This window comes from Pygocentrus nattereri, chromosome 12, assembly GCF_015220715.1.
Source record: "Pygocentrus nattereri isolate fPygNat1 chromosome 12, fPygNat1.pri, whole genome shotgun sequence".
Taxonomy (NCBI): Eukaryota; Metazoa; Chordata; class Actinopteri; order Characiformes; family Serrasalmidae; genus Pygocentrus; species Pygocentrus nattereri.
In genome coordinates, this window is record NC_051222.1 from 16,023,186 (window position 1) to 16,050,119 (window position 26,934).

At 38.6% G+C, this 26,934-nt stretch overlaps 1 protein-coding gene across 2 annotated transcripts; it reads right to left on the reverse strand.

The window, feature by feature from the left end:
* On the reverse strand, positions 1-26,521 carry cenpe (centromere protein E). 2 transcript variants are annotated; one of them, XM_037543150.1, is made up of 60 exons: positions 26,410-26,521; positions 25,833-25,945; positions 25,611-25,700; positions 25,399-25,517; positions 25,158-25,277; positions 24,989-25,070; positions 24,795-24,862; positions 24,611-24,685; positions 24,424-24,475; positions 23,953-24,040; positions 23,381-23,510; positions 23,173-23,292; positions 22,906-23,058; positions 22,655-22,802; positions 22,468-22,558; positions 21,533-21,818; positions 21,147-21,194; positions 20,813-21,022; positions 18,888-18,962; positions 18,681-18,749; positions 18,086-18,217; positions 17,824-18,001; positions 17,567-17,712; positions 16,528-16,821; positions 16,199-16,417; positions 15,710-15,865; positions 15,336-15,545; positions 14,893-15,003; positions 14,740-14,823; positions 13,948-14,241; positions 13,564-13,782; positions 13,401-13,487; positions 13,184-13,267; positions 12,666-12,824; positions 12,246-12,464; positions 11,945-12,163; positions 11,078-11,257; positions 10,753-10,974; positions 10,272-10,484; positions 9,960-10,172; positions 9,631-9,852; positions 9,367-9,516; positions 9,060-9,152; positions 8,196-8,279; positions 7,967-8,083; positions 7,636-7,857; positions 7,354-7,509; positions 6,802-6,882; positions 6,637-6,702; positions 6,204-6,392; positions 5,799-6,014; positions 5,342-5,548; positions 5,031-5,234; positions 4,664-4,810; positions 3,131-3,243; positions 2,879-2,976; positions 2,674-2,785; positions 1,991-2,256; positions 1,831-1,887; positions 1-219 (listed from the first exon to the last, which is right to left on the reverse strand). In XM_037543150.1, the coding sequence occupies exons 1-60, from the start codon at positions 26,463-26,465 to the stop codon at positions 113-115; spliced, it is 8,739 nt and encodes a 2,912-aa protein (XP_037399047.1). In that variant the 5' UTR covers positions 26,466-26,521; the 3' UTR covers positions 1-112. The 2 variants fall into 2 exon arrangements, with proteins under 2 accessions (XP_037399047.1, XP_037399048.1); XM_037543151.1 differs by lacking the exon at positions 1,831-1,887.
* Between the last annotated feature and the right edge of the window lie 413 nt (positions 26,522-26,934).

Sequence of the window (26,934 nt, forward strand, 5' to 3'; positions counted from 1 at the left end):
GAGCAGTAACAGTTTATTCCACAATAAAAGTCAAACAAACAAAAGAGAGAACTTACTATGTACAGACATTACAGTTAAAAATAATTACAACATAAAAACCAAGAAAGATTGATCACTGTGTTGGACATCCGTTGGTATCCATGTTAGCGTTTGCTTTGCGTGGTGAGGAGTTTGAAAGATGCCACCAATTGTCTGAGTTTGCCGCGCTAGAGCTGGCATCTGAGAAAACACAAAACAAGCAAATTAGATTAGTAACATTATTTTAACAAAAGAACTACTGGGCAGGAAAAGGGAAATTATGATGGGCTTCATAACCAGCTGAAGAACTGAAATCATGAGTAAAAGCACCAGTTACACTTAAGGTTTTGAGTAATAACAACTACAGTAATTCAGTGGCACACACACACACACACACACACACACACACACACACACACACACACACACACTGGGCTCGAGGGAGCCATCAGAGTCAGGCTCTACTCCAACTCTCACACACACAGAGAAGTCTACTAATTTTTCAAAATGTCTGTATAAACTTAGTCATTCAGAGCAGCATGCTGCAAACTGCATCATACAAAAGAAATGTACCTGCCAAAATGTTCACATCAATGTGATAGTAACAAGATGTCAAGTATTTAATGTTTCAAGGCTCCCTCACAGAAATATAATTGCCCAAAATGATTATGAATACCGTTTCATGCCTCAGACATTGTTTCATGATAGTTTTGACTTTGGCCTAAATGTATATACTACTTTTCAGATGTACGGCCATTTTATCATCAACATTACACACAAACTCCGAAGATGCGTGTAGGTTCATTGGTCTTTTGGGATAGTAAATAAAGTCACAATTTCATTTTTTTGTTGACATCACAACCCCTAGGTTCTTATTACTGCCACTGTAAAGAAATGCAAGTTTCTCCACTGCTTACAATTTTATATGAACACATTCTGAATGAAGGCTGACCATTTAAATCCCAACAATTAAAATATGCAGAAAATCTGACTTAGCAAAAAATTCCCCATTTAAAGGAGAAGTGTGTCATTTAGTGGCATCTAGTGCTGAGGTTGCAGATTGCAACCAACTAAATACATCGCAGGAACTGCATTCGAGAAGCCCAGGTTTTACTTTTCAGAATAAAAGGTCAGCATATATTGACTTTAGTACTGCAAATGTCAACTTTTTTGGCTTGTTCTATTAACCTAACCTATGTGTGTCCACCCATATTGGGAAAGTGGATGAGATTGATTTTAGCCCATTTTAAGAACAGTTTATTCCTGACAGAAATATGTTTAAAGTGACCAATGACTTTGCACGTGACTACCACGGTGTCAGCAACTCCTGTGGGTGCAGACCCTCGTACACTGTCAGCTTGAGTCATTTGTTCATTAGCAATGCAATGTACACTAGGCTATGTCACATGGTATCAGATGTTGATACTGATGCATTTTTATGAGTACGAGTTAAAAAAAAAAAAAAAAAAAAAAAATTATATATATATATATATATATATATATATATATATGAGAAAAATAAAACAAACTTCATGGCATAATGTTTTTGAAAATTGAAGGCCAAGGCAAGTTGGACAATGAACTTTAACACCTGAGGTAACAAATCAGCAAGTGATTAAGCCCTTCATGTGCTGGATTTAAACCAGAGGGGACAGTGGCTATCACATTTCAGTTTAGGAGTTTGACACATTGTAACCCAACTTGTAATTCATGTTCAGACAAAAGATAGTGCCCCACATGTCCCAGTCCCAAGTGCGAAAAGCAGGCTTTAGTGCAAAATCACCACAACCATCATACAGCACGGTGTATTACCCTCATCATTGCTTTCTGAAGAATCCACAGATGCATCAGTTGGTACACATGAGATTTCTAATGAGAAAAATGCACATTGACTAATCTGCAAAACAGCTCCAGTCCCCAATTTCAGGGCCATAAAAACAGAGAACCACACCAATCTCATGCAGCTACGTACCAGGCATGGTCCCAAGGCCAGAGTTATCGAAGAACTGCTTAGGGCACTTGAGAGACAAGGGCTCTGCCCCTGAGCGGACATCGAAGAACTTGCTTTTTGGAGAGTCAATGAATGCTCTCTTCGGGGAGTTCACTTCACTTTCAGTCAGTGGGGGCTGCCGCTTGGATGGAGTGCGTGGTGACTGTGGAGCTTCTTTCTTGCTTTCCCTCAGCTTGTAAGCCCTGTTCTTCCATTTAGTGATTTCCTCTTGTTGCTTGGTCACAAGGCTAGACAGAGAGATTTCATTATTTCAGGGAACTCCTGGGCTATATACAGCACAATGAGTGAAGCTTTCAACTCTTAACGCTCAACTTTGATCATCAGCATTCATCTGATTAAGTCTACAAAAATATTTACTGACATTTTCAAGTATGTGCTTTATGTGCTCTGTATACATAGACAAATATCGACCTTTGTTTTTCTACAGTACAGTTTTCCTTGCTGGCCTTAGTCAGCTTGTTGAAATTGTTTTCCTCTTGTCTGTATTTCATTACATGGCCATATGAAAAAAGTAATCCAAAAGTAATGGAAAGTAATACAATTCCATTACTTTACTACAGGTTAACATATTTTAACAGGTAATCAGTAATCTGCACCAGAACATTTTTGAAATGACCCTCCCACCACTGTTGACCAAATGTTACCTTTCAAAGTGTGCAGTTTTCTTCTCCAGCTCCTCAATTTTTGTTTCTTTAAGACATGCCAGAGTTTTGGACTGAGAGCCTGCCTTAGGATGAGACTGCTCACCCTCCACAACTGTGCAAAAAAAAAAAAGAATAAAGTTTACAATTAGGTGATTAAAAAGGGGACTGCCACATTAATCACTTGAAGTCAGTGAAACATCCTTACATGAATGCTCTTCCTCCTGTTGGGTTTTCCTGAGGTTTTCTTTCAGCTTCCGAATGACCTCTTCTCTGTGCTCCAACACTGAGGATAACTGTGCTAGTCTAGAAAACAAGCCAAAAAAAGTTAGCTGCCTGTCCACTTCACTACAGTGATGAACCCTGACACCCAAGCTTCTATTATTTATTTCTGCATAGGCAGTCCATCAGATCTCTAACCGCTTCAGTGCTTGTACTGCTGGAGACAAAGGGCTCTTACTCTTTTTCATGACAAGTAGTAACAGCAATGTGGTCCAGTTCCATCTTCACCAGTTTGTCCTTCAAGGCCTCCATTTCAGCAGCGCTAGGTGGCATTTTTATCTTTGCAAGGGCCTGGACGGAGGAAGAAAAATAAAAGTAAGCTTTAATAAAACTGAAAAACTAAATCTATGAAGAAAAGGCATCTCATATCTGTGACCTAAAAAGTAGGAATACATAATATTAGAATTACCAGTATTAGAAGATAACTAGCATTTGACATGTGATTTACTGTACTGAGAAAGAGCAAAATATTTAGGTGATGTTTGGCCAGTTATAATTTTTACTGCATTTTTAACTCTACAAACAATTTTTCACTACAAAACATTTCTCTTTAATGGTAATCTGGGATGATGAAATCCCAATTTCTAGATTATGCATGTTCATGCATTGACAAAATATCAGACATCAGCATCACTGAGGGGCACTGCTTGGTAGGGGTAGGAATCTCCAAGTACCTCACAATTCCATTTTACTGCGAATCAGAGGGCTGTGATGCGATTATAAAAACGGTTATCGTTAATGTATCTATACAAATAATTTGCTTTAAAAGTGCAAAGAAATCTTGTAAAGATCCATAATGAATTTAATTCCGATATCTTTCTTTAATGAAACAAACAAGCAATGTCTCATTCGCTGCTCTTGTTTGGAGCACATGAAACACTGACTGCCACTGACCTTAGTCAAATAAGATTCTGTGGCAATGGATGTCCACGCAGCACTTATTACAGCTATGTTATGTGTTTATATATATATATATATATATATATATATATATATATATATATATATATATATATATATATATATATATATATATATATATATATATATATATATATAAATATATATAAATATATATAAGTGGACCCTGTCCAGGTCCTTTTGCCTTCAACTTCATAGAAGCCACTTCTGTACGCTAGCTCAGGGGACAGGTAAATGCCGCATTTACATTCTGACACCACAGACAGAATTTAAGGTGGACCTGGAAAATTTGAACAAGAAGCTGGCAAATGAGAAGCTGACTTCAGCCTAGCAAAACAGTCGAACATTAAGAGACATTTTACAAGAAACCATTCAACACTTGAGTAAACGTTTCTTGTCGGAAATGAGAGGAAAGCGGCTACAGCTAAAGCTTAAAGGAAAGCAAAGCAAGTACATTTTCGTTTAGATTTATTAGGACATTAGCACATACTGAAACAAAGTGGACATTAAATGTTGTGGCTTGTAATGTGGTTAGATTTTTGTTAAAAGGACAAATTGGCTCTTAACATTTGGGTTGTCAACTCTTGACCTAACCTAACAGATCGGATTTCTTGCTCATCCAGTTGTGTTTTTGTTATGTGCCTCCACAGACTGTCCCGGTGCTTTTGGCATTTGTGAATCAATTCAGAATCGCCCACATCTGTATCACAGTACATCTAAGAATCAAGTTCCCCCCCCCCCACGCCTACTGTTTGGTCAGTGCCAATTTCTAGTGTTGAACCTTGCGTACCTCTGTCTCTTTCAGGTTTGCTTGAAGGTTCTGGATGAGGTCCTCTTTTGCTTTTAAATCTGAACTTAGCTCCTGAAGCATGGCAAGATGTTTTTGGTTGGATGCATCTGCCTGGACCTTCAACTCCTCCATTCTCCTTTGAATCACCTGAAGAGGCACAATTAATGCTTAAACAAATAAAAGTTTACTGATGCAAACCAAACAATGTCTTGTAGAAGCAATGCATTTTTTCCTTTTTTATAAAAAAACCTTAATGGAAGCTGGACCAAATATTTTAACTTGAGTAATAGTTCTGGAATAACCACAGAAAGGCAAATTTTTTGCTGAAGTTAGACAAACTAATTTAAAACACTCAAAGTGGCATTACCTCCACCTGTCTCTGAGCCTGTTGCAACTGAAGGGAGAGGTGCTGTTTGTCTTGCAGTAGTTCAGCCTCAGTCTTGGGTCTGTCATTGTTCTGAGCTGGAAGCAGTGCCAGGTTCTCTCGCTGCTCCTCCCTCAGCCTTTCCTCTGACTCAGACTCCAAGGGCTTTAGGACAGTGACTGCAGAGTCATACATGTCCAACAGGCGCTACAAGGCAAGATGTTCCTTTATCAGCATGTATGATAACTCAGATGAACATTCCAATGACTTTCAATTTGTCTGCCAAACAAAGAGAATCATGAGCTGGGGCTTACTTTGCGGAGTAATCTCTGACGCTCAGTCAAAGTCGTACGGCGTACAAGTTCTCGCTCGAAGAACCGCAAAATAGATGCAGCGTCTGAAGTTCTGGCCAACGCTCTGGTCTCCTCAAAGGAGCAAGCCCGTGCCTGACGTTCCTCTGAGAGAGTGACTGCATGCTTGGCTACACCATCTTCAAGGACCTCCAGAATGCTGTTCATTTTCTAACAACGGTAGGATAAAAGGTTATTGAGCAATGTATACCATTTGAAGCACAAACATTTTCCCCCAAAAGGTCCAGCAGTTTGCAGCAGAGACTCATTTGTACTGGTTTTAACTTTTCACCTCATGGACATCATGTTTTATGAGTAGCAGCAAGATGTGTTGGGTTCTTTTCAAAATGTGTTAAGATTGCTCACTCAATCCATCCTGCTTTAAAAAAATGTAAAAATTATAATAACTTGGTACACTGACCTGCAGGTATTGCTTGCGTTTTTCCAACAACTCCAGAAGTCGCTGGTCCCAAATCTCCTGCAAGTCCTCCTGGACTACATGGAGGGCTTGCGAAGGAGCCTGAGCTCGCCGAATAAGCAAATCCTGCAGCCTTCTCTCCTCAAAGGATGCCACATCACGCTGGACTTGAGTCGCAAAGTGAGCCTTGTGGCGCTGTGCTAGTCTCTTTATGGTTTCCTACAGAAACGAAATGTTGCTGTCAAATCCTCGGTCATGGGAACAAAGATATGCATTTTCTAAACTCTTTGCTATGGTAAATAAAAATCTTCCTAACTTGACATTTTGTTCTGTGTATTACTCCCTAACCCCCCCACCCCCTCCCCATAAGAGACAAGGTGTGAAAAGTGACGCACTAAAGCAACTTACCCCAGTTTTCCCTAGAATGTCGCTAAGCTGATATGTCTTCGCGGCAAGATTTCCATATACAGCTCTATGAGACTTCGGAACAAATGCCAGCAGTTCATAGAACAAGGCGCATTCTTTGCTATTGTCATCTGCCAGAGGATCTATGGGTGTTGGACAGTCAATGATTCTCTGGAGCTTCAAGAAGGCAGCCTTTTGTTGGGGAGGGATTTTAAAAAAAAAAAAAAAAAAAAAAAAAAAAAAAAAAAAAAAACACAACATTATTATCCAATGCTGTAGCATTACTAGAAAAAAGCCATATTGCAACCTCAAAACAGTGTTTCACATGTTGATACATCAAGTGAGTAAAACCAGGATCTCAGAAGGGGAAAAAAAAACAAAAACAAAAAACACACATGCTTAAGATTTTACTCAAGGTAAAAGCATAACTGCTTACCTTAAGCATCTCATTAGAGGCTTCAGTCTCAGAAACAAACTTCAGTGTTCTCTGTGCAATTTTGACCTGTTAATTCACATTAGAGATGATAATTTCACATTTACCTAAAAGAGACCCCCCTTCAAAAATTAAATTAAATAAAAATAAAAATGTGACCACACCTACCTGGCTCAAAGAACTGACATCAGATTCAAGCACCATTTTCTGCTTCTCTAGTCCTTGAACTTTCTCTTCTGTGTGTGTTAGCTGCAGGAACAAGGGGGGAAAAAAAAAGGAAAAAGTGCATTTATTTACAAAAATGTTCCTTTTGAACCAAATACTAAATGATATTACAAACATTCAATCTATTGCTAATGGCTAGACTAAAATTATCTGATTTTTTTTTATAATAGTGAATTTCTTGATTAAACAATAGAATGACATTCCATTCTATTGGATTAGATAGGAGAGCACTTATTTTTCCAAGACTTATAATTAAATGGTTAAAAATGTAAAAGTCATTCAGAGTGGGTTGATAAAAATGCTCCAGTCTAGAAAAACGTACTGACTCAACTGTTCAGAGTGGTGGAAATAGTAACCAGACGTCTGAAGCACTAAATGCCTCTAAAAGCTACTGGTTACAAATATTCTGCCTGATTCAGTATACTATGAGGCTTTGCTTGTAAAACAGCTACTGCACCTAACTAACCAATGTCCGGAAATAATTAATTAATTCACCTCTTCCATTTTTTCCTCCACTTCTCTCCTGAGTTGGTCACGTTCTTCTCTGACCCCATTGAGAACCTCCTGGAGCTGGTCTGCATGTGTCTTTTCATTCAGGAGCTGGTCTTTTATGCCAGCAAAACATTCTAGCTCTTGAGTCAACTGGTGTATCTACAAAACAAGCCCCAGGTAGGAGACAGGAAAGTTGTGTAGGTAAGCTTTTGCACAAGTTGTAAACTAAAATTTTGCCCATCACTTACATATGTAAAAGCGATTCATCTACAGAATCACACACACCTTTTCCTCACTCTCCTTAAGAACATCATTCAGTTTAATGCTCTCTTCTCTGGCATGCTCAAGCATTTCATCAAGCTTCTCTTTATCTTCCTCAAGAGAGGTAATGTGCGTTCGAAGATTCTGCAACTCCGTGTTGAGATTCTGAGTTTCAGAGGTTTTCTCTGCCAGAAGTTGGTCTTTCGAGCCTCTCAAAGACAAAAGATCTTCACTCAACTGGGACAGCTAAAGAGGAAGCAAAAGCAAACCAAATAAAAAACAAACATAGATGAAAGCGGGAGCGTTAGTTATTATAATCTATGATTCAATGGCACAAAAAGCCAACAGCACTTGCCTGCTGATTAAGCAGAGACTCCTTTTCAGCACTTTGGGTCTTAAAGTCAACATTCTCTTTCTGCTGCCGCTTCAGCTCCTCTTTGGTGGAATGGAGCATTTCCTGATAGGCTTTGGACTGGGTTGGGGGGGGGGGGATGGGAGGTTTATTCAATTGTTACTATCCTTGAGGCTACAAACTATTAGCTTGTAATTAAAATCACTGAACCAACGCTTTCAAAAGATCTTACCATTTCAGCAGCTTCCTGAAGATCTTTTCTGAGCACTGTTCTCTCATTCCTCAAAGACTCAACTTCCTCCTTGAGGACCAGCATCTATACAATATTAGAACATTTAAGCAAATTTCATCAAAACAGATTGATCAAGAACGTTAGCAACACACAAGATAGTTAACTCTCATGCTACAGTTCTGTTTAAAATATAAATAAATAAAATTCCATTCCACAAGGAAATTGAGATATTTTTCCACACTTTCTAAAAGTTCTCAGCTTTTTCCCTTCCAAACCCATTTGATTTCAACAGTCCATTGATCAGATCTGAAATGTCCTTTTTTTTGGTTGTCCATTTCCTTTTCCTAATAACACCTTTCTTGGCCATGCAAACAGAGCCAAAGGGTCAAGTTCTCTTAAAGATGAAAGAGCCATGTTTATTTAAAAAAACAAAATCCCCCCCACACAAATCCATGGGTCAGAGAACGCCTATGTTATTTAATTTTTTAATAATATCTTGCTTTACCCCAAAATGGCCATTGTTTATTCAAAATATGGCAAAACATCAACAGCAAAATAGAGGTACTTGTAGGAGAGTTAAAATATTGCATTAAACTTGAAGTATCTAAAAAAATTTAAGTCTGGGAGGTAGGTCTTCTAAACATACCTATTTTCTTGAACTAGACACCTGCCACTTTTTTCTTCGTTTGCAAGTTCGTTCATTCTTGGGATCATTAAACAAATTGGCAGACTTTGCTCAATGTATTCTACTTTTAAAATGGCTTCCTTTTAAACATTAACCAGTGATTACTTCGTTACAGTTGAATAAAGTGCACAAATTCACCAATTAAATCAGCAGCAATTTAAAGATTAAATTTCACTGACCTGTTGAAGCTCAGCTTCTCGTGTCTCTGCAGGGGTCAGCTGTTCTGAACTGTGGCGTTTCTGTTGCTTTAACTCACCTTGGACTTGGATGAGCTACACAGTAGAAAATTAGTTTTTTAGTAAAACAGTGCAACGATGTCACCTCTCCACAATATGCCACCATTATTCAGAACCACAAAACATTTAATGGCCTGAATAGTTTCAGAGACAACCAACATTAGAGCGGCTTCTGAAATTTGTGTTAGGAAACAGAGTTTGCTTTATTTTACTATTGAATACTGCTCAGATGTTTGATGCAATGCTCTACCTCTCTAACTCCTTGCAGGAGCTCCTGGAGGCGATCTCCATCCTCATTAATATTAGTGGATAAACCAGAGCTGTCAGAGATACTGCATGAAGCATCCTTCATCAGTAATTGGTCTCTCTCAGTAGCCTGATTTTGCTTCAACTGCTGTATCTAAAAGCAAGACAAGAAAACATTTGTTTTGTGAAACAACTACAGTGCTTGGCTTATTTAACAGGCTAAGAACCAAGCAGAAACTCCTTACTAACAGTGTTCAAAATCCCTTACCATCTCATCCTTCCTCTCCAGGTCTACCCTAAGCTGGTTCTTCTCCTCCCTTATGCCCTGTATTACTTCTAGGAGCTGGTCTCTCTCTTCAGTTAGAGAGATGATGCTTGTCTGAAGTCTCTCGTTCTCCTGCATGTTATCCAGGTCGATTTTAGCACTTTCAGCCAAAAGATGATCCTTCTCAACAGAAGCACGGCGGACGTCCTCTTTCAACTGCATCATCTGCAGTAGGAAGAGTGCAACAATTTAGAGTTAGGGTTTGCTTCTGTACTTCCATCACATCTGTGTGAAAGTGAGAGATGCTGGGTTATATTGTGAACTAATCTTACCATGTCAGTCTTCTCCTCAAGATCTTTCCTCAACTGGTTATTGTCCTCCCTTAGTCCCTGCATTACTTCCAGAAGCTGATCTCTCTCTTCAGTCAAAGACAGAACACTTGTTTGAAGTCTCCCCAGCTCCTGCATTGTGCTTTCAGCGTTCTCAGCCAAGAGACTATTCTTTTCAGCAGCTGCACTCTGGACTTCTTCTTTCAGCCGCAGCACCTGCAGTAACAGGATTTTTTGGACAATTTCTTCACTTTTACAGATACACGAATCAAGTAAGGGGGGAGGGGGGATAAAATGAAACATTAATGGTCTTACCATCTCATCCTTCTTTCGCAGGTCTGTACTGAGCTGGTTCTTCTCCTCGCTCAGCACCTGCAATGCATCCATGAGCTGGTCTCTCCCTTCAGTTAAAGACAAAATGCTTACTTGAAGTCTCTCCATCTCCTGCATGTTGCTTTTAGCATTTTCAGCCAAAAGACAATCTTTTTCAGCAGTAATACTCTGGACTTCTTCCTTCAGCTGCAGCATCTGCAATAAGCAGATTAAAAGTTCAAAATTACAGTGTCCATTAAGTGCAATCACGAATTATTTGTGTATGAAGTAACAGGTCCAAACCCATAGTAAACACATCCTACATAATAACCTGTAAAAATATATTCCCTGAAAGTCTCAACACATGATTCAAATGTAGACTAGTACTGTACTACTAAACTGTTAGATTGAAGCTAATTCGACACAAGATTTTCCATTAGGATGTTAATCTGTTTACTAACTACTACTAACAGAACTATCTTACCATGTCATTTTTTCCCTCAAATTCAGCCCTCAGCTGGATCTTCTCCTCTCTCAGGCTGTGCACTATTTCCAAAAGCTGATCTCTCTCCTCAGTGATGGAAGCAATTTCTGCTTGAACCTGCTCGATCTCACACAGACTTGGAAGACCGTCTTTGGATCTTTCTAAGAGAAGATGGTCTTTCTCAGCAGTCAAAGACTGAAGTTCCTCTCTTAAATGCATCATCTGCAATGGGAAAAAGAAGAGATAAAACATTTAGGCAGATGTATATACACAAAACAGGCAAGAAAATGACAGTCACAACACAATTACAGTATTCTGGTTTTACCATCTCATTCTTGTCCTCTAGCTCCATCTTCAGCTGTTTATTCTCATCTCTGATATGGTCTCTCTCTTCAGTCAGAGAAAGGATGCTTACTTGACATGCCTCCAACTCTGCCTTGTTATCTGCCAGTAAATTGTCCTTCTCAGCACTAGTAAAGTGGAGCTCCTCTCTCAATTGCATTAACTGCAACAAAGATTTTAGAATTACTTATAAATATGTAATATTACATTCATAAAACATGCATTGTGCTTCATCCTGCCAGATGGGTGGCACTGTTGTGTAATATGTTTCTCTCCTTAAATATTCAACGTGAAATGGTGTTAACTAAAGAAGCATATACTTGGCCTCTTCATGTGTATCAAAACTGTTAGACCCTCTATATCCATTTCATCAAGTCAAATACATAATCTTTATTCTATCTTTATATGGGACTATATTGTTAGCCTCAATACAATTCAGTACAGAACATGTTAGCTTGTGGCAAGAAAGTTAATTTAAGACATTGAAACAAGTTTTTTTGTTTAAACATTGTAATGTTATAATGCCGAATGCTCTAATAAACTGAAAAAGGAAACCAGTCCTTACTTTTGCCGTTTCAAAAAATGAGTCTAGTCAAGATCCCACAGTATTGTAATGAATTAAAATCAATTAATTACTTGAATTAAATGAGGAATTTTGTGAATTACTGCATCACTAATAAATGCAATAAAGCAGCATCAGTGCAGTAGATTCCAAAAGAGAGAGTCTCTGATTTGGATGTAATAGAGGTAAAGCAATACTAACACAAAATCCATTTTTAGCTGTCTGACACACTCAGCATGACAAGTGTATACAGGCTCAAGAAGAGACAAAAAACTCCATCAGTCTTACCATTCCATCTTTCTCTTCCAGGTCAGTCTTCATCTGGTTCTTCTCTTCTCTCAGACCTTGCAGTATCTCCAGGAGCTGGTCTCTCTCTTCAGTGAGAGCAGCAACATTGGCTTCAATCATCTTCAGTGCAGTGTCCTCCATATCATCTTTGGTTCTCAGACACAGAAATTGGTCTCTCTCTGCGCTGGCTGACTGAAGTTCCTCTCGCAACTGCATTATCTGAGAATACAATGTCACCATTAAGCATGCACGCGGGTTGTAGATTAAAGAAAGCTTTGAAAAATGATCCGCTGGTTCTCACCATCCCGTCCTTCTCTTCAAGGTCATTCTTTAGTTGACTCTTCTCTTCTCGCAGTTCCTGGAGTACATTCAGGAGCTGATCTCTTTCCTCAGTAATAGAAGTGATGCTGGTCTGTACCCTCTCAAACTCTGCAGCGTCTATCTTAATTTCTGCATTCTCAGATTGAAGACTGTCTTTTTCATCATAAACAGCTCTGAGTTCTTCACTCAGCTGCTTAATCTGGGAGTAAAAGAAGAGAAAAGGTGCTAAATCTCCAGATGTGTCCAAACAAATTTTTTTTTTTTTTTTTAAATGTACAAAGTTAACATTAGTTAAGATCAAATGAACAAAAAAATGGTTGTGTTAAATATTTTTGTGCCTTTTCTATTTAACACAATACGATGACTTATTTCCACTCATTACATCGCAATATGTAAATACCTGCATTTTCAGATCCTCAGGTTTAGATTCCTCACAGCAATCGGAACTGGAGAGTCTGGACTCAAGTTGATCCCTCTGTGATTCTAGGTCAAGTACTTTGTCTTGCAGGTCTTTCACATTATCCAGCGCTGCCCTCAACTCTCCTTGATTTTCAATCATCTGCATCAATTTAAAAATATGAATAAGGTCACAGTTATACATGTGAAGCACCGCTCTTACAACAGCATTGCTGGTGCTTGCTCAGTCTCAACAGCCTAGTTCAAAGACAGATTTAGAGTGAACACTGAACATTTCTATAGCATATCTAGCATTAAGTTTACATTTGTCCTTCATTAAGGGTCAAATATGTATTTGTGTTAAAGTAGCATTGGTGCATGGGAATATTTTATTTTCGCTGTATTTGAAAATTAATGCCTGTTAAAATATGTTTCTATTGCAGTTTTTCAGTGATAAAGGTTCTGTTAAGATCTGAGTTTAAGGACTGGCTCTGAATATTCAAACACTCTCATAAGTATTACCATCTCCACGTTCTCCTGAAGATCCAGTTTCATTTGCTGGTTCTCCTCAGTCAGTGCATGCAGTCGTGCTTGCAGCTGCTGTGTCTGTGGATTAATAAGAGATAAGCGAACAGTAACATTAGCCTGGGTTTTAAAAATGCACACCTCCACAAACACAATGAATTCATCTTAACTTCATCACTCAAAATTATTATGGAGCTCGGTAATTCATACATACTTGCTGAAGAAGTTCATCTTGTACACAAGAAGTTGTTTGGTCTGACGCAAGTTCACTGTGCTTCACTTTATCCTGGGCCTGGATAAGCTGAGGAAAAGCTGTGTCATTCTCAGGTTTCACTAAATAGCAAACAATGTTTTCAGCAATTACATCTTTTATATACCATGTCATTGCTCTCTTCCAGTTCCTTCTTTAGCTGTTTATGCTCTTCTCTCAGACTCTGCAAAATCTCCTGAAGCTGGTTTCTTTCCTCAGTTATTGAGATAACAGTTTCATGAAGGCCCTCAACTTCCTCTGGGTTACAAGCTTCCTTCATCTTCTCAGAAAGAAGCTGTTCTCTTTCACAACGAAGAGAGCCGAGTTCCTCACCAAACTGTGCCGACTGCAGAAGAAACACATATGCATCGGCTTCAACCAGAAGTCATTGTTTTTAACAAATGGCTTTACTGTGTATGCAGTACATTTAAGAATTATTTTGCTACTGTGGCATGCAGTTTATGCATACGTGGACCCACACATATGGGCTCTTGCAATTTAAGAAACTTACTTTAAGGTTGGCCTCCTCCAAAGAAGCAAGCAATTTGTTATTTTCCATGGAAAACTGTTCCAATTCTCTCTGGACCTTTGCAAGCTGCTCAGTGTTTTCTGTGAGCTGCTGGCTTAGCTGAGCTTCCTTCAGCTGGGAGTCAACAAGCTCAGTCTCCATTTTGAGAAGCTCCTCTCGGGTCTTTTCAATCTCTTCCTTAAGGCTTTTATTTTCTTCATTCAAGGTGGTCTGAGCTGCGAGAACACTACCCCGCTCCTCTTGCACAGTATGAAGTGCTTCAGTGAGCTCACTCACCTATGAATTAACAAGTGATGTGAAGCTAATTACAAAAGAAACATATCACCTTCATAGATACATGTATAATTTGTTAAAATGTCAGAGTAATATCCCATTAACATATGTTCCTGGTTTAACCCTTCTATCCATCTGTTAACAGTTCAGGATGAAGCTCAGCAGCTTGTGCCCTCTATATTCCTGTGAGAGTATCCATGACTGTAGCCCTCTTGTTCAAATACATTTTTCAAGCAAGTGCTCACAGAAGACATGGACAAAACCAACAAGCAGCAAACTAACAAAAGTTATAGCAAATTGGAAGGTTATAGTTCCTGTAGAGATTCTGCATAAGTCTGTACAAACCTGCCCTTAAACATTCAACTTTTTTCTAACTTTCACAAATTTCACAATACTACGGTCATAGGTCTTTACAGAGACACTCAATTAGCAGGTAGAATGCAAAATGTTGATTCTAGAAGATTCTCCCCCATCCCCTATTCCTGTGCACAAGCTCCTCACCTTCTCAGACAAATCTTGAAGTTCTCTTCTAAGCTGAGTGTTCTCCTGTGCCAGTTCTTCACACTCCTTCTTGAGATCCTGCATCTACAGGGCATCTGCAGGTTAGTTCCAAATTAGGACACAAAATTCATAACAATAATAAACTTCACACACCTGCTGAAGTTGAGCCTCTTTCTCTTCAGTAACATTGTAGGACAAGTTGGAGTGTTGATCCTCAGAAATGGCAAGCTGCTCCTTATTTACCTCCGCCTGGAGGCAGAGGATCTGAAAAAGAATCCCAATTTGTGACTACTCTTGTAAACACTGATAGTAGCCCAATACAAACAAAAAATATGTTAAAATATCCTGCTTTGCCAAACCAACTGGATACTTTGATGTAAATAAAATAACCACTACTTCAACACAAGCTCACAAAAACTGCAAGGGCTAAACTAGACTTTAAAGTTCCATATGGCTCACAAACATGATCCATTTCTTTGAAACATTTAACACCATTTGGTAACTTAAAGGTAAATAACATCTGTAAGCCAACAGAATCCACCACAAGCTATCCACCACCAATGCAGCATTTTGTAAAAGTTCCTCCAATTCCTTACCATCTCATCTTTTTCTTCCATTTCTCTCTTTAGCTGGGTCTTCTCCTCTCTTAGTCCTTGCAATATCTCTTGAAGCTGGTCTCTCTCTTCTATTAGAGAGGCGATATTAGCCTGCATCCTCTGCAACTCCGAGTTATTAAGATGCTTCTCAGCCAAAATATTGTCCTTCTCTGCACAGGCACACTGGAGTTCCTCCTTTAACTGCTTCACCTGGTAAACAGAAACAGTTATGGTTTCAGGACATTCACGTGCATTAAGATCACCAGCAGGCGATCCAAAAAAGGACAAACATTTCACTATCCATCTTGTTACAGTAGATATTTTAGATTTGCGCAATTTTAACTACAATTCAGTAATGAAATTACAAATAACACCTGATTTTGCAGATCCTCAAGACTGCCCTGAGTACCATGTGAATTTGAGAGCTTCGATTCAAGCAGAGCAGTCTGTGCTTCCAGCTGAACTATCTGGTCTTGCTGCACTTTTATCTTCTCCAGAGCAGTTCTTAATTCTTCTTGATTTTCAATCATCTGCATTTGCAAAATATTAAAAAAAAAATAATAATTACTGAAATAAAAATAATGGATGAAATCCCCTTTCCACAAATAAAACTCCTCCCCACCTTTTAATAATTGGAAGTAATCATGCATTTTAAGGATCATTCATTACACAATTTAAATTCATAATCTTACATTCTGTAAAAAGTATGTGAAGCATTTTAATCAATCACTCATAATAGAAAACCTTGTGTTCTTCAGTGTATCTGACCATGGCTGAATGCCAAGTCTTAATGTCTTGCACAGGAATATCTGAAAAATTATGTTGAAAGTGAAATACAACCTACATATCATGAAAATACATACCATCTCCACATTTTCTTCCATATCCTTCTTAAGCTGATCTCTCTCCTCCTTCAGACCCTGGATCATCTCCTGAAGTTGGTCTCTCTCTTCAGTTGTGGAGATGACAACCAAGCGAAGATTCTGCAGCTCCTGATGGCAAATCTGAACATCTTTAGCTTCCTCAGACAGATGATCTCTTTCACAACGAAGAGATTCAAGTTCTTCAGCCAGCTGCACAGACTATAGAAGAAAAAAAAAAAAAAATGTTTGAGGCCCCATTTGAGCAGGAAAAGCAATATACATATAGGACTTAAAATAAAATGAACAATAACGAATCAATCCAAACTAACCTTCTGTTTAGCTTCCTCCACGGCACGGAGAAGACAGACATTTTCCTCGGATGTGTGTTCCAGATCTGTTTGGACCACTGCAAGCTGCTCTGCAGTCTCCTTGTGCTGTTGGCTCAGTTGAGCTTCCTTTATTTCTGCATCAGCCAAAACACTCCTTATTTTCACAATATCTTCCTGTGCTTTTTCTGCCTCTTCTTTAAGTTTGTGATATTCTTCAGTGGAGGACGCCTGAGTAGAGAGGAGATTGTCCCTCTCTTCTTGCGCAGAGTAGAGTTCTCTGTTGAGCTCACATACCTAGTGGACAATTCACAAAAACTGAGCAATGTAGAACATTTGAAAAGTAATCTGACGGCCCCCTTTGTTTTGCACCAATACAGTAACACACTAGCTAGACATGTGTTGGAGGTGACCGTACAAAATGACACGTTACAGTAATGTGATTAATGTTTTTCTGTGAAAAAGGAGTGCAACATTACAGTTTAAATTTCTGTAATCACATTTTTTTACTTATATCTGAGAGAACAATTGCGCCTGATGCATTCAAAATATAAATGACAACTTGACAAGCGATGTGTCAAAGCATCTTGTCATGCTAATATGAAACTAATGGATAAAGATTTCCATGCTGAACGAAAGGCCCAAGCTCATCTAAACAGGCTCACCTGATTTTTATTCAGAAACAGTTCTGTTAGCTTTACACATTCATTCTCCTGGTAGGCCTGACTCGACCAGCTAGTCTCAGCTTTCAAAACAGCATCAGCTATTTGTCATTTTTAAGTCACCATAACTGTCTCTTTCAAAAGCAGGGATAGTGAGATGCCTTTTAAACAATGTTTTTGATTTTTTTCCCCCTGAATAAATGACTGAAAAGTAAAATATTAACTACACTAATGAGCACTGAGATGAAATAATAAGTAAAGTATTCCCATTACACTCTGAGAAGCAATTAGCAATTTATAAAAGGATTGGTTTTTGAGCGACTACCCCTACTCTGGTTTCTGTACTCTGCATCCCTTTTATCTAAATGCATGGTTCTCACCTGACTTAACAAATCATCCACTTTAGCAGGAAGAGCCTTCATCGCCTCCATTTCACTTTGCAGAGCTCTCTCTTTCTCCTGGCTCTTCTCAAGCTCCTTCTTTAACTCGACAACTGTCTTCTCCAACGTCAAGTTATCCAAAACATCTAAGTAAATAAAAAAGCAAAACATACGCATCGATAAAGATTTTATCCCATCATACAGCAAATAATGTGGAGTTGGAGTATGATGTACAGTGAAGAAGTATTAAGACTTACTTTTGGGAACCTTTCCATCCAGAAGAGCAGTCAGCTTTGTGTTCTCATCGAAAGCCCCAAGCAGCTCCTTCTGTAGATCAGCCTGCATTTTCTTGAAACGAGATTTCTCCTTTTCAAGCTGGCTTTGCAAAGTTTTTACTTCATTTTCCATATGGTCATATTGTGCAGTCAAAGTTGCCTGAAGTGTGGGAAATGTAACTAAATTAATATAAAACATATCTGCCCATGAACAATCTTACCAAAGAGAGTAGAAGACACTTACATCTCTCTCTTTGAGGGACAGATTTTCAGTGCGTAGGAAAGCCCATTCCTTTTTGGTCTCCAAACTGAGAACTTCTGCATCATCTAATGAACGTCGCAGTTGAGTTACCTCTTGAACAAGATCCTTGCCACTCTGCAGGACAAGTTTATGTAATCCATGTTACATAAAATCCCAATACAAATAATTAAGGTTTCATGCAACACATTTTCTATTAAGGCAAAATGATATGTAAATTTGTCCTGGCTTCAGACACTGTTACAAAACCTCCACATTAGTGTAGTCACTCATTTTTTAGTAATTCAAATTGATGCTCCTACTGAACCAGTTTAGTGAAATGATAAACAGAGAATCCACACGTCACTACAAAGCTGAGTTCAACAGCTTTAGAGTGACATCCCCACAAGGGGAATACACAAGCACTCAATCACTTTTGTGGGCATGACTGAAAAAGAGGAAACCCACACCAGCAGGATCTCACAAATACATGTTTGTAGCTACAAACTGCATGCATATGAAGTGACATGCATATAAAATGAAACGCCTAATTACTACAAAACCATTTAGCGACTAGTTTTTAACAAGCATTTATACATACCATAGTCTGCAACTCAGTAACCAAGTCTTCTTTCTTTTTCAGCTTCACTGACATTTTCTCTAGATCAGCCTATGAAGAAGAAGAAAGCAAAACAATTCTATGAAATATATACTGTACATTCCAATTATACAATGTACAGCTACACAATCAAGTGTTGAGAACGTATATGTTCCATCAACCTAAATGTAAACATAAGCATGAGCATACGTTAAGCTTCTGGACCAGATCTTCAGCATTTGTTGAGGACTTTTTCAGTGCAGAGATTTCAGCCTCCAACTCTCTCTGAAACATAAAAAAAAATTGAGTTTTAATTACATAAAATGTAATTAGATAATGCATTAGATTTGAATCATTATCTCTCTTTTAATCAAGTCAAAGAAAGACTGAACTTAGGTATAGACAATTGTTCAAAAGTTTGAAATCAACTGGCAAACAGCATTTGTTATTCAGTAATAATTTATCATTTAAATATAACGTAGAAAGCTAAATGTAAACCAATAGGTAGTTTCCTGCAGATTTTCATTTAGTGATTTGATCCATATAATTTCTCAGACCGTTTTATTAAGGACTTATTATTATTATTATTATTATTATTAATTAATAATAATAATAATAATAATAATAATAATAATAGATTTTAAATTATAGATAATAATAATAAGTTCAATTTAAAAATTATTTAATTTTTACTCATTTTAAAAAATCCAAAATTCTCATTTTTTCCTTAATACCGTCCTACAAATTTAAGAACTGATATATATGCCATAGAAGTTAACGCTGCTCTAATGCGGATTCGGTTTGGCCCTGCGAGTCTTCCGTAGTTCATGTTGAGACTTGACCGTGCGCGGCGTCTCTCATTAAGAGTAGAGGACTGAGTTTCTGTGTTTACACACAAACATTTTTGACAATCCGATTTAATTCAACACCGATCCGACAGATTCAGACTGGGGTGTTTATTCTCACTCTGTTCGACAATCTGATGAAAATCCTCGTTTACAGCTCGCTGCAAGTAACCCGATGCAGAATGACGCGCATGCGTGGAGCAGCGCTGAGTAACCGTTACCATGACAGCGAACATCCCGTGACGTCCAGTCGGCGTGAGACGAGTTTCCAGCTGACGCGCTTGTGGTTTTAACTGCTTTAAACTGACGTCAGACTCAGAAGAACGTCCTTCACCTGTACTTAAAGGAAGACGTCGTGCTCTGAGACACAGAAGCTGGTCGTCCGTCCCGCCGCCGTCTTTTAAAGCTCAGAGTATAAACCTCGTCTCCTCTGCAGACCAGCTTCGCTATGACGCGCCGCGCATGCGCAGAACGTTCTTAGACGATCCGATTGGAGTGTAATCGGATTCAGGCGTTTACACGGATATTATTCTTCTATTTAACGGATTATTTAGAGGTTTACCCTCCTCGATCAATCGGATAGAAATTGCATTCCTATTGGCCTCAACCGGACTAGACTATTCCGATTGAGGCGTTTACATGGACATATTCTATTCTGATTGAGCTATTATTGGATTATTAGGCTGCGTGTAAACGTGGCTACTGTGGCATGATGCTACACGTCTTTAATAAAGTCCAACTTTGTGTAATTTGATTTTGTTTGCGCAGGACTGAAGTCCAGTAGGCTGTGACTGAATACAATTCAGCACAGTTGAAGTTTTATTTTCTTTAGTTACACAGATCTGAGCTGAGACACAGTAGTGTGACTATATGTCTTATATTTGAGACTACAGCTCCCTAATCCATTACAAGTCCAGTGTTGTGTTTTGTAGGGTCAGTATTACTGCCTAGTATGTGAGTGAATAAAACTCCCTTAGTATCTCTTGTCCCAGCAGTTTTAACATAAGTACATTTAGCATAAAATGTGTTCACCATTTTAATTGTAAGATTTCACTTAAAAATCCGTAATTTCTAACATTTACACAGATAAAAAAAAAGGGATAATCGCAATTAATTATATGAAAGATTAATCGCAATTCAATTTTGCTATCGTTTGACAGCCCTACATACACATGGTTTGCCTTGTCATTAGTATGCCATCCATTATATATATATATATATATATATATATATATATATATATATATATATATATATATATAAAAATGGTCTTAAAAAGAGAAAAAGAACCTCATAATCTTTTTTGCTCTCCTCCTCCAGTTTCTCAAACTCTTCAGCATCCTTCCTCTCTTCCATGTCTCTCAATAGAGTCTCTTTGTCTTTCAGCAGTGCCTCTTTGTCTTTGAGAAGTGCTTCATTGTCTTGTTTTAATCTCTCAGCATCCTCAGTTATTAGCTCAATGGTCTGTTTTAGAATGTCCCGCTCTGCAGCTATGGTTTCCTGTAAAAACAACAAAAAAATAAAAGCATATATAAATATATACATAACAAAATGGAAATGTAACAAATTGCAAATCAAGGTTTGAAATGATTCTGGACCAAGCCACTGAAAATGGTGCACTCACCCTCTCAAAGCTGAGAGTCTCACACAGCTGGATGGTTTCCCCAATGTACTGGTAATGTTTAGAAAGAAAATGCAACGATGAACTACAGTCAGTCATGCAAAAGCAATTTCTTTTCATTTGATCCGTTTGGGATAAGATTAAATAAATAAATAAATAAATAAATAAAAATATCAATATCAATATCAAACTGCTACACTCAGTAAATGGTTCCATAGTAACACCTTTACACTTCCATTTTTATAACTAAAGAACAAGACAAATCAGATACATATTTGAGTTACAACATGGAATACTGTCTAAAACATACGAAGTTGTTTAGTTCATAAAACATATGAAGTTGTGAAGCAAGCTGCACAACAAAACAGAGGAAAATAAGCCTCCCCTACCTTGCAATTTTCACAAGCATTGTGTGTCTTCTCCTGGTCTGAAGGCTTCTCCAGGTCTACAACCTTTAGCTCCAGTGCAGAACACTTCTCCTCAGCTTTTTGTTTCTGTTGAACTTCATTCTCTAACTGTTGTTCCAGGGTTTGTAGTTGTTTCTCAATCTCTTCCATCTTCTGCTCCAGAGCCAAACTCTTTTCTTCAGCTTTTTGTTTTTCTTGAGCCTCAGTCTCCAACTGACGCTCCAAACACTCCACTCTAAACATTAGCTGGGGTGAGTCAGGGCAAATGCTGAGGAGAGGTGACAGAGAGGGACAGAAAAAAAAAAAATGCAAAGCAAAGGTTACTTTTCTTTTGGTGAGCCAGTATACACCACAACCACCAACCACAACATTACATAATCAAAAGCTGGGATAACGGATCCAAGAGGCAAAAATAGTAAATTGGCATTGAAAGAGTTACTGAAAACACACAGTGAACAAAAAGTAAATAAATAACTAATCTACCAATATAAGCCATGGTCTCCTCAGAGCATCTCATTTACTGTCTTTCATAGGCAATTGTGTGAGAGCGACGACTCTACTGATAATGGTCAAAGCAAGACATCTGGATGAATCCCATCAGAGTACAAATGGGCAAGGAGGGGACGAGACAGGACTTGGACTTATGCTTAATAACGGAGTTTTTCATAACATATACACTAAAAGTTGTAACTTTTGTAGATAATTGTTGGCATCAGTCATTTTATTAGCCAACTTACGTGCATAGTATTTAATAAAAGCACTGTAAAATTAAAATGTAACAAATAAATAAAAACAAACCAACCAAACAACTAAACAACCAAACAACCAGGTATAAAAAGGTGTCTTCAGGAAATTAACTTTCAAACTGTTGTAGCAGGAGACTAACTCGCAGTATTTAAAAACCATAATGTTCTCACCCCTCTGCAGAGCTACGCATTGTAACGTTGCTCTGGTTCATCTCAGTATCAATGGAGGTATCTTCTGCGATACTGTAAAAGTCATCCAAGTCTTCAAGGCACAAGAAGAGCATCAAATTAAATTACAGTGGTGAAAATAAACGAATAAATCATTTAATTGTTTAACAACTGCTCCTTTTTTTCCTACCTTCTCCTTCTTCATTCACGGTAATATCAGCTCTCCTCTTTTTCAAAAAGGGCTCAGCAAAGCTCAAGTCAGCAGATCCATGATCTTCAGCCACAGACTGGGCAGATCTTAGGAGCTTCCCACCCCATGTCATCCTTCTCTTAGGAATCTTCAGATACAAAGAACCCAAAATATGACAGATCAAGGTCATTGAGAAAATAAATAAATAAATAAATAAATAAAAACGCAGAGAAATTATCTAAAGCTGTTACCTTCTGAACCTGGACCACATTTGATGCCGTTACCAATAACTTTGTCAAGTTCCTTATTCTATCCGATTGCTCCCTCTGGAGTTGATCTTTCTCTTGTAGGAGTTGGCACAGTGTTTCCTTCTCAGTTACAGTTGTCTGGGTGACAGAGGAAACCTAAAAAGGGAAGATAAACAAAACGTCTAAAGCAATACGGATATATAAGTAAAGATGAAGCTAAAAATAATACATGTGATTTAGTGGCAAAAATCTAGGGTTCATTTTACTTACCTCCTGAAGACGTCGCTTGAGGTCCACAATCTCGTTGCGATATCTTCTCAAAAGTGCACCGTCATCAGAGACCTCTGTAACATGGGGGTCGTTCTTCATACGCTTTGCTGCACTAGCAAACTGTTTGAGAAAACAGGCAAGAACCAAAATACTAAAATAACATCTACAAAAGACTATAAATAATAAGTGAGTAGGCATCATCATCTACCTGCAAAGTGCTCAGGGTTTCATCTACAGTGGCAGGGGTGATGGTGCAGATGATGACCGTTTTGGCATTGCCACCCAGAGAATTTTGGAGGATTCGGGTTAGTTTACTGTCCCTGTAGTTTGTGAAACCCCTGTGTGAGAAAACGGAAAACGCAAAATCATACAGTCTTGGTCAGTCACAGACTTTATTTGGACACCTGTATCTCAACTCTCATTGCCCTTGCTACCTAATGAATACAGACTAGAGGATGCTAAAAGCTACTCTTTACTCCAAAAACTAGACAATTTCAAACAGTCATACTTTCTCAAGTGTCCGCAGATTCAGGGAAGCCATTAATAAATTATGACACTGAAGTCCCAAATCTACCCTTAGGTCTCCCATGGGTACATGTGTTGTCAAACTGGTTACAGGTGCCTTATGCAACTTTGACTTAAAATACGATCAGCTAGTTACAGCTTAAAACATTTAAATTAATGCACTAGCATGTCTTTGAATGGCATCCCATTTGAGGTGTGAGAAGAATAGAAAGGCAAAGAGATCGAGTGTGAGAAAACAGTGCTTCTGATTCGTACTTCTGGCTCTCATCAGACAGTTTCTTGATGACTTGTCCCAAGGTGAACAGACTGCGGTTGATATTGCATCCCTCTTTAAAACGGGCTCCTGTAATACACAATTAAAAAAAAAAAAAAAAAAAAAAAAAAAAAAAAAAAGGGGGGGTGGGGGGGGTGGCATTTAAATAAAATATTTTAAGCTAATCATTCGATATGTTTGTATACTAAAAGCTTTGACTAAAATGCATTTGAATAATGAAATCACCATAGGCATAGGTGATTAAGGGAAATTTAATTTTACTAAATTTGAGCTTTTCTATGTAAACATTGAAAATGATAACTGAAGTTTTCAGCCATCTCAGATGATTTTAGCTTATCCTTAAACTATTATAAAACAATGTCTCTGGCACCAGGCAATGTATCTGAAACCATTTCATGTAATACATTTCTGTGATAAAGCCTTCAGGGGCATTTTAAAGGCATAGGACTTACCCTCAGCTCCTGTCTGACTGGCTCGTTCAGCACCAGCAAGATCCACCAAGTTCTAATAATAGATACATAAACAGTAATATTAAGTAAACTGAAAAATTGGAGATGAACTGGATACAAGTGTTTATATGATATGCTTTCAACATATACATAGCATGTCAATAGGAGGTTATTTGGGGTACTAACGCACCAAATGTGACACAATGATAGCTCCATCGGCATTTTCCCCAGACATGGGGTCACTTCTCTCTCTGCTCTCCAATATCTGAAGAAAAAAAATTATGTATATTAAAAAAAAATAAAATAAAAACTTTCATGAGCTCACACCAGAACAGTGAGGACCAAAGTTGTTCGCATAAAATCAGACCACTCACCATGCGGAAAATCGTGTGGGAGCGACTGCTCCGCTGGTTCATTTTGGTCTTCCCATAATGCCGGTTTTCTAAAACAATAAAATATGAAAAATTATTGTAAGGGTGGACCATAAGAGCAACATACCAGTCTGTTCTGCAATGAAAAATGACAATCACAGCACAGAGTCAAGTGGGATGGCAAGTGTGCGCATTACTTTCTCCTTTGCGGATCCAGCCCAGGGCTTGCTCCGGAGACGTCACCAGCTCCTCCGTCAAGTCGGCCACATAGACATTTTTCTGCGGGCATGCACAACAATGAATTAAAAAGCCATGAAAGATCTTCCCACATAGACATTGTACAATTATAGAGATTACAATACTCACATAGTTTCCTTCACGGATTTCCAGCGGTTTTCTTTTCCAACTATCACAAAGCAGATCGGTTACCGTTTCATTATAAATCTCCATGTAGCTCACTCGCAGGAGGAACTCTTTCTTTGGACACTAGACAGATTGACAAAAAGTGACTACAGTCAATTTTGAGGACCTTGTTAGAGGCACAGATTAACCTTAGCGCTGGTTTAAATTTACACTTGTATTGACCCACACCAACTTTATATCTCACATTTTTGATGGTTTGAAAGACATCGGACATGGCAAGTGGTATAACCCCAGGGGTGTGGTCACTGCCCATCATTGTAAAAGTCTTTCCAGAAGACGTCTGACCATAGGCAAATATGGTTCCTAGTTGGAAGAGAAGGACAAAACACTGCTAAAGACGCAAAGCATGCTCTAACGTTTCACAGTATTGCTCGTGATCTTGCTTTAATCTTTTACCATTGTATCCTTCAACGGTCGACACGACGAGAGGTTTGGCTATGTCTTGATAGAGTTGACTGGTGGACTCCTCTGCGCTAAAAACGCGGTCTAAATATTTTTGAAAGGAAAGAAAACATAGTATTTTACTCCCTGCTGAGCTCATGAATACAGCCAGGCTTACTGAAACACGGTAACATTTGCCAGAGTGTTAGCCAGCTTAGTTAAGTTAACGCTACTTACCAAAGCCAAAACTCTTGGTGAGGTTGCCATCATCGTCAGTCTGATGTATGGCTTGTTTGTCAGCTTTCCAGTACAACTGTACAGGCTCTGCACTCTCTGCCGCCGCCTCTTCCCTACAATAACATGCCCACAACACTTCATACTGTGACTCAGAGAGGAAATGCACAATGGTCTGACTTTGACACGTAGCGTAAGTTTTATTTCTCTAGCCAGCTAAATGAACCCACCTAGTTAACGCTACCTAACGTTAACTTACTCTACTGCACTACGAGTTATCTAAGCTAGGTTAGGTTAGCCAGCTAAGCAGCGCAGTCCTGAACTTTGTATGTTAAAACGTGGTCATATCGACACAGTAACATTAGCTTACAGCAGACATAACGATAATTAACTGTAAGATATAACCATAACACTGATCTATTCTCCGATCCGTACTGAACGAACCGTGACGGAACGCTAACCGAGCTACATTATCGTTTATAAGCTGGCTAGCAGTTAGTGGTCACAGGAAAAGCTAAAAAACGGACTTAAAACACAGCTAAGCTATACATGTTCTCTACAGTCCAGACACTTTTCTTACCGTTTAATAAGGGGTCGAACCCTAACGCAAACTTTAACTGCAGACTCCTCGCTCATTTTCCCCTCATTCCCGTTCACGACTAAAGGACTAGGCGCCGTTACTGCTGGTGCAGTCAGACGGATGCGGGCTGTTGGGTTTAAACTGTGGATTGTTAAGGTTTAAAATTTGAGGCGAAATCTGATTGGCGGACGTCATGAAGCGGCCGTCCAATCCTAATCCAAGCCCCAATTCTGCCACACGCCCGTCAGGGACGGTTTAACTGAATAAAAGTCCTGCACTTTTATCTAATTTGCATGAATATAGATAAATATCACAAATTCAACATTATGAACGGACACGAATAATACAATAAAAATATAGTGAGTGTTATTAGAGCGCTCTAATGTTATCTCTCTCATTCTTCTTATTCGATTAATACAGCCCGAACCGCTTAACGTACAGACTCCGTTCAAACTGCGTTTCGAAGGTCTCGGCGCTGTGACTTGTGCTATGTATTTTTGGAGTCGGATTGGGAGTTTTTAATCA

Bases quoted from the DNA above. Each gene is read 5' to 3' on its own strand.
- cenpe (XM_037543150.1), bottom strand. From the start codon at position 26,465: ATGAGCGAGGAGTCTGCAGTTAAAGTTTGCGTTAGGGTTCGACCCCTT. The intron at 25,701-25,832 runs GTAAGTAGCGTT...AAAAATATTTAG, and splicing joins CACCAAGAGTTTTGGCTTTG to ACCGCGTTTTTAGCGCAGAG. The intron at 16,418-16,527 runs GTTAGTTTGGAT...TTTCTTCTATAG, and splicing joins TGGAGGAAGCTAAACAGAAG to TCTGTGCAGCTGGCTGAAGA.